Source organism: Primulina eburnea, chromosome 17 (genome assembly GCF_022965805.1).
Source record: "Primulina eburnea isolate SZY01 chromosome 17, ASM2296580v1, whole genome shotgun sequence".
Taxonomy (NCBI): domain Eukaryota; kingdom Viridiplantae; phylum Streptophyta; class Magnoliopsida; order Lamiales; family Gesneriaceae; genus Primulina; species Primulina eburnea.
Window position 1 is genome coordinate 6756628 of NC_133117.1, and position 7206 is coordinate 6763833.

A 7206-nucleotide genomic window follows, 5' to 3' on the forward strand; every position below is an offset into this window, starting at 1 on the left:
ATTATCTTAGAGGGTTCCAGATTGTTACATTTGAATAATAACTAGTAATTTGAGTATTAAATCTAACATATTGTAGTATTAATATAAAACTAAATTTCAACCATTTAGTTCTTTTAAATATATGTGAGAAACAAACTTTTTTTCCATTAACTTTTTTCTATTTGAGCTTTTGGACCGCAAAATTTTAAAATTTGATTTTGATACAGTCACTTCGTCGGAGTGCTGATATGACACCAGAAAATAATAACAGATATCAGAAAAAGCCGACATGACATAAAAAATTATGACGTGGATTAGAAAGTTACTAATGTCATATCAGCAATCAATTAGACCAAGACATTAACTTATCCGATTTCCGAGTTTTTTCCCGTTTAATTAGAATTACTTTCCAACTAATTAGTTGTATGGTCAATACCTATAAACACGGCCACAACAGTCTCTATAAACCAATCAAGAAACAAGCTAGAGGCATATAAATCAGGTGATGGTCTGCATAAATCCCATTTTATTCGGACCAAAAATCAAGTAAAACCCAAAAAAATCTCAAAGCATCAAGCTAATAAAAGAAATATTGATTCTCCATGGGATGAAATTCATTGTCTGGAAAGAGACCGTACGAATCTACCTCTTTGGGCCCACTTAGAAGAAACTTGTCTTCTGACTCCATTTTGCCTCTTGTTCATCGAGGATTCGAATTCGAAAAAGAATGTCGAATCATAGAGGGAATGGAGAGAAGAAGCAAGAAATGGTTGCGGTCGCCATTGATAAAGATAAGAGCAGCCAATCTGCCTTGAAATGGGCTGCTGATCATTTCCTAGGCAAAGGCAAAAGTGTCATTCTCCTCCACGTCAAACAGAAATCTCCGTCCGGTACTCCCTGTTCGCGCAATTTTCTGTCATAATCTGCCAATGAAGCTGCCTTTTTCCCCTTTCTTGCATGCAAGAAATGAACATATGTCTATCTTTTTTTATCTGCATTGTATTTGGAAGGTTATATGTCAGAATTTTTTTGTGTTGCTTCACAAGAAATAGTCAAATTCTACGATCTCATTTTTCTTTCGTTTTGCCAATATCTTGACACTTTCTTTAGTCCAGAATATGGATAGATATCCACATACAGACATTAATCTGGTTTTTGGTTAGCATATCTTACAATGACATTTGATGGACTTTATCTTGATTACCCTTTTCTCCTTATGGTTCAGTTGGAAGCCATTCTAGTTTCTCCGACAATGACGACGTTTCGAAAGGGAGCAAGGTTCCATTCGACAACCAAACCAAGGAGCTTTTCCTTCCCTTCCGTTGCTTCTGCAACCGCAAGGACGTAAGAAACGCTACCTTTTCTTGAAATTTTTGTTTCATATTGATTGTTCGTAAATGCTAAGATACTAACTGAGGAGGATGGAAATAATTTATCACAGATAAAAGTGAGCGAAGTTTTACTAGAAGACACAGATATAAGTAGAGCTCTTTGTGACTATGTGAGGAACAATTTAATAGAGAACTTGGTGCTTGGTGCCAGCGTCAGAACTGGTTTTAGCAGGTAAAGAATAATACAACTAAATCTTATAATTACATTTTCATTGCCATTCAGTTCAAAAAGTTGACAGTTCATTTTTTTGTCCGAATTTAGATTCAAGACAGTTGATATTCCAGGAAATGTTACCAAAGGGGCACCCGAGTTTTGCACTGTTTATGTCATTGCTAAAGGGAAAATACTAACCGTCAAGTCGGCCTTGGTAAATTCAGCTCCGAAAGAAGCTGCTCGCCCGGTGCAGAATTCGACTAACCCCCCTGGTTCGACTGATGCACGGTTCATGCAGCAAGTTAATGGGACACGAGGTAGGTCGTTGCTGATCATAGATATATCTTTGGTATCGTTGCTATATTGTTTTCATTGAGCTAAAGAAAACTTGGTTGCACCATTTCAGGAGGTGCCTATGTCGATAGGTCGTCTTTTCCGGCTAAGACAAGTGGAACGGATAACATAGATTCAATCAAGTAAGCAGACTGATATGAAGAGAAAAAACAGATGTTCAATTGAAAGTGAAATTGTTACATACAAAGTTTTGTGAAAAAAATCTTCTATACCATCTATTTCAGGTCACCGTTTATGAGAGGAAGAGCTTTGAATAGATCATCATATGGGGATCTTTCTCTGCCCGACACGGACATATCGTTTGTGAGCTCGAGCAGGCCAAGCAACGACCGAATGATGTATGCATTGGATCAGGATACGAATCTGCCCCCTCGTCTGTCAAGCGGGTCAGACGCAGAAAACTCGATGAGTTTTGGATCCCAAATCTCCAACTCCAAATCATCCGATGGAGGCAGCAGTTTTGGAGTCTTCTCTTCGAGCTCACTGGAAAGTGGGAGCCATCCTTGGTCAGGATCACAAAATTTGGTATGCTTAAAAAAACCATTTACGAATTTAAAAGAGAAATATAGAGACTCGAAGATAGTTAATAACCCGGGCGATGTTTTCGTGTATGTAGGATGATGTAGAAGCAGAGATGAGAAGGCTGAAACAGGAATTGAGACAGACAATGGACATGTACAGCACAGCTTGCAAGGAAGCATTCACTGCAAAACAGAAGGTAATTGTATTTAGATTTTTCCCTTGACATATGAAATGTATACTAATACATCAGTCTTTTGTCGAATATACACACGGGATTTGTAACTATCTACGTAGGCGCTAGAGCTTCATCAGTGGAAAGTGGAAGAACAACAAAAGCTCGAAGAAGCACGACATGCAGAGGAAGCAGCATTAGCTATTGCAGAGAGAGAGAAGCAAAAATGTCGGGCGGCTATTGAGAAAGCCGAAGCGGCTCAAAGAATAGCGGAATTTGAAGCACAAAAAAGAATCAATGCTGAAATGAAAGCACTCAGAGAAGCGGAGGAGAAGAAGAAAGTATTGGATAAGTTGGCACAGAACGATGTTCGGTATCGAAAATACACGATCGAGGAGATTGAAGCTGCTACTGATTATTTCTCCCAGTCTCGAAAAATTGGAGAAGGTGGATATGGGCCAGTTTACAAGTGCTACTTGGATCATACACAGGTTGCCATAAAGGTTCTTCGGCAAGATGCGGCACAAGGAAGATCACAGTTCCAACAAGAGGTATGAGAACGAGAGTATATCCACATTACAAACAAAATATGGTCGTGTCAACTTGTATGATAATGTTTTCTTGTTCACTTGTTGGTCATTTTCTTGATTTGGTATCGTGGCATACTCGAAAATTTTCGATATCTTTTCTCTGCACATTGTGATTCAGGTCGAAGTTCTGAGTTGCATTCGACATCCCAACATGGTGCTGCTCCTAGGAGCATGCCCCGAATACGGGTGTCTCGTGTACGAGTGCATGGTAAACGGCAGCTTGGATGATTGTCTCTTCCGACGTGGAAATACTCCAGCTCTCTCATGGCAACTTCGATTCCGAATAGCAGCAGAAATCGGCACCGGCCTCCTTTTTCTCCACCAGACCAAGCCGGAGCCACTCGTGCACAGAGACCTCAAACCGGCTAACATTTTACTCGACCGCAACTACGTCAGCAAGATCAGCGACGTTGGCTTAGCTCGTCTTGTTCCACCTTCTGTAGCCGACACGGTCACGCAATATCACATGACATCGGCAGCTGGAACGTTCTGTTACATCGACCCCGAGTATCAGCAAACCGGCATGTTGGGCACCAAATCCGACATTTACTCACTCGGAGTAATGCTACTTCAGATCATAACAGCCAAGCCACCTATGGGTTTGACTCATCACGTCGAGAGGGCCATCGAGAAGGGGACGTTCGCAGACATACTTGATCCCGCGGTTCCCGATTGGCCAATAGAAGAGGCATTGGGCTTTGCAAAGATAGCACTTAAGTGTGCAGAATTGAGGCGCAAAGATAGACCTGATCTTGGAACCATGGTGTTACCCGAGCTCAACAGATTACGAGTATTAGCCGAAGAATCGATGCCTACTATGTCCATGGCTACAACTCCAAAGATCATTCCAAGTCCGAGAGAGTCTTATTCTCATGTGAGTACTAAGTTATTCTCATGTCCGTCAGCCTTTTTCTTGTAATGACTTATGACTAATATAGAGGTGAGTTTCTAAATTTGCAGGTGGCTGAGTCTCAGAAGCTATACTCAAATAGTGAAGGCATACGAGGACGTACAATGACAGGATATATTCCAGAAAATAGAAATTTGGGAACAAATGAATTTTAGTTTCTTGGTTGATTATGATAGAAGAAGTAACCAAAACATTGGATATTGGAAAATTGGGTGATATCTTTTGTAAGCTTGTAATAAAACATTTCTGTGTGTAACATTAATGACGTTTTGTGCAGACCATTCATTTGGTATAAATATGTGTTTTATCTTCTCACGTTAAAATCACATCCACTATTACGAGGTCCGGTTTGTGATCACTTTTGTCAAAATTTTGAGAATATCATCCCAACTTATAAGATCGAAACGGTCACGGCCTATTGTTATAACTTCGTGAACTTTGTTGGAAACATAGGCTTCATGAATTGAAATCAAGCACGACGCCTCTTTTTGGGCGCTTCTGTAAGAGATTTTATCTAATCAACCAAATCATGTTTCTAAACATATATGAACATGATAAATAAATATGCGGAAGCTTATCGAGTATTACCTCCAGCCATTGAATCATCTGAAAGATTTCTGATTTTCCTCCGGTTTGAAGTCTTCTAAGCATTCCAACCCTCTTTAGATGATGTAATGTTTCTGTGTGGGTTGTATACTTAGGGATCTCAAACGCTTCTATTTATAGGCGTTTCTCATACCATCAATGAGCTTTATCGGGAGCACGAGATTCAAAAGGAGTGAGCGCATGCATGTCTCAAAGTCTAAAGATGAGGCGGCTTACGCAAAGTTTGTCAAAAGTGTTGGCTATGGCCGTCGCCATTGTCGACACGTTTATTTCCTTTTGTTTGATATGAGCCACATTAATATTTGTTAACATTTATCAAATATTTCTTACATTCTCCCACTTGGCTCTTATACATCTCAATTTCCATAGGAGAAAACAAAATACATGAATCATGGCGATAGGTCATCTTAAAACGAATATTATCTTCCATGTATTACAATGCATTATGTCTCTCAAATCTGTATAACTTAATGAATAAACCTTATGTTTATTCGAGGTCCAACTTTATTGATATTTTTCTCAAGATAACTGAATATGTACATAACTGAATATGAGAAATATCATAACTGAATGAGTTTCATAAATCATAACCAAATGTATATACCAGAAGTTTTTAGGAACCAAGTCCAACATTAATTACCACATGATCATTAAACATCTTAATTTGCATGCCTTTAGGTTAAATGATCACCAATTCATTGATAAACGTCCAATGGCTAAAAACTGTATGTCGATATACTTAATTCGACTATCGCTTTAGTCACAAAGACTACAACTGAATTGTCGTAATATAATCTTAATGGCTCAGACATAAAATTCACAATTCTAAGCCCAAAATGAAACTCTTTAAATACACCATATAATATTGCTTCAACATAAATGACGAATTTAGACTCCATAGTGGAAGTAGCAAATCACTTTCCAAATTGTCAATTCGTTTCTACATACGCATGTAAAACTTTAGTACCATGAAGGTATCCAAAACATTTTGCAGCCTTTTATTGATCAAATACTTTAGATTATTCTGATAATTCCCATAATAATTCAGCTCCCACTAACCTTATGGTATACATAATTGCCCATAATGTTCTCAACAAAACTTAATGAAGAGATAGCATCATGAAACATAAAATACCACTTAATGTGAGGTTTTTCTAATTTATATAGTTTCATTAATCTTGTAATATTAAATACTCACAGTCATTAGAGAAGAATACTTAATGTTATTTGATATAACATTCTTACTCTATATATCACTATTAAAGAATTTTGTTTTCACAACCAACTAATGCAAATCTAAACCAAATGGGTTATTAATGTCATGATCACATTAAGAGAATTTTCTTAAATACATGAGAAAATATTTTTATGTAGTAAATTCTCTTTCTTTGAATGAATTTCATAGCAACGAGTATATCCTTATGTTGTTCAATGTCGTCTGATGAGACTTTATTTGTCTCAAGGAATCATTTATAACAAATGACGACTGAACCAACTTTTATACTCTATTATTTGCTATTGAATTCCTTTATAATTCATGACATTATACCGCAAATTAGATTTCTTATGCTCATGGATTGTGAAAACACCTCAGGATCATTTTCGACATCAAAAATAAATAGTCAGATTCAAGATACACAATATAATCACTTAAAATTGTTGATCCCTTAATTCAACTAGATCATCTTAATGTTGCATCAACACTTTCCAGCGAAACTAGATTGTGTTCTTCAACTGAATACTCAATATCTTGATGAGCATTAAGATCCATATGATCATGATCAACAATTTGTGGAATTTATATGACTGGTCCCACAACACACTTTTAACTTGATAGATGTTGCGAATATAAATCAATAAATATAACTTGCGTGGCTGAATGAGCATCATAATGATCAATATTCTGAATTTGATCGCTCCCACTAATCAAGTCATTCTTAAGAAATTTCACATCTCTTGATTCCACAAACTTTATGATTTGTGATGGACATTTACATATCCTTTGGACCCTTTGGTATATCCAATGAAATACCCATTAATGGACCTCAGTTGTAACTTGTTTTCTTGTGAACTATAAACTTTTGTTCAAACATGTATATGTCCCAAATTCGATTTCCAATATTTCCATAATTAAAATTGATCTTATGGATACCTTTAATTGGAATCCGACTTGACATAACACATTAGTCTTAAGAGTTTCAATTCACAAGAACTTAATAAGTTTGGAGGTACTAATCATACTCCAAAATGTCCATCCTCAGTGTATTTACTATAATACTTTTTACCTTTATCTCATCTCACGATCTTAATTTGCTTATCGCATCAATTCTTTACATCTATCACTTCATATTTATTATGAAGCAAGTAGATATATACATATCGTGAGTAATCATTCATAATGGTAAAAAATTTCTGACCATAAATATCCATATTAATGATCTCCAATATGTCTAATCATTCAGTAACATCTTTCTTTGACACATTGATCTACTTATTCTTAATGTAGTCCAAATAAGTGTCAAAATAAA

The 7206-nt window shown here is 36.7% G+C and overlaps 1 protein-coding gene across 2 annotated transcripts; it reads left to right on the forward strand.

The window, feature by feature from the left end:
- Nucleotides 1-504: 504 nt before the first annotated feature.
- LOC140817676 (U-box domain-containing protein 35-like) lies at nt 505-4381 on the forward strand. 2 transcript variants are annotated; one of them, XM_073177386.1, is made up of 10 exons: nt 505-869; nt 1205-1323; nt 1421-1542; nt 1633-1841; nt 1931-2000; nt 2103-2403; nt 2495-2596; nt 2695-3123; nt 3281-4036; nt 4123-4381. In XM_073177386.1, exons 1-10 carry the CDS (start codon nt 707-709, stop codon nt 4225-4227), a joined length of 2376 nt encoding a protein of 791 aa, XP_073033487.1. In that variant the 5' UTR covers nt 505-706; the 3' UTR covers nt 4228-4381. The 2 variants fall into 2 exon arrangements, with proteins under 2 accessions (XP_073033487.1, XP_073033488.1); XM_073177387.1 differs by having other exon boundaries at nt 1934-2000.
- The last annotated feature ends 2825 nt before the right edge of the window (nt 4382-7206 follow it).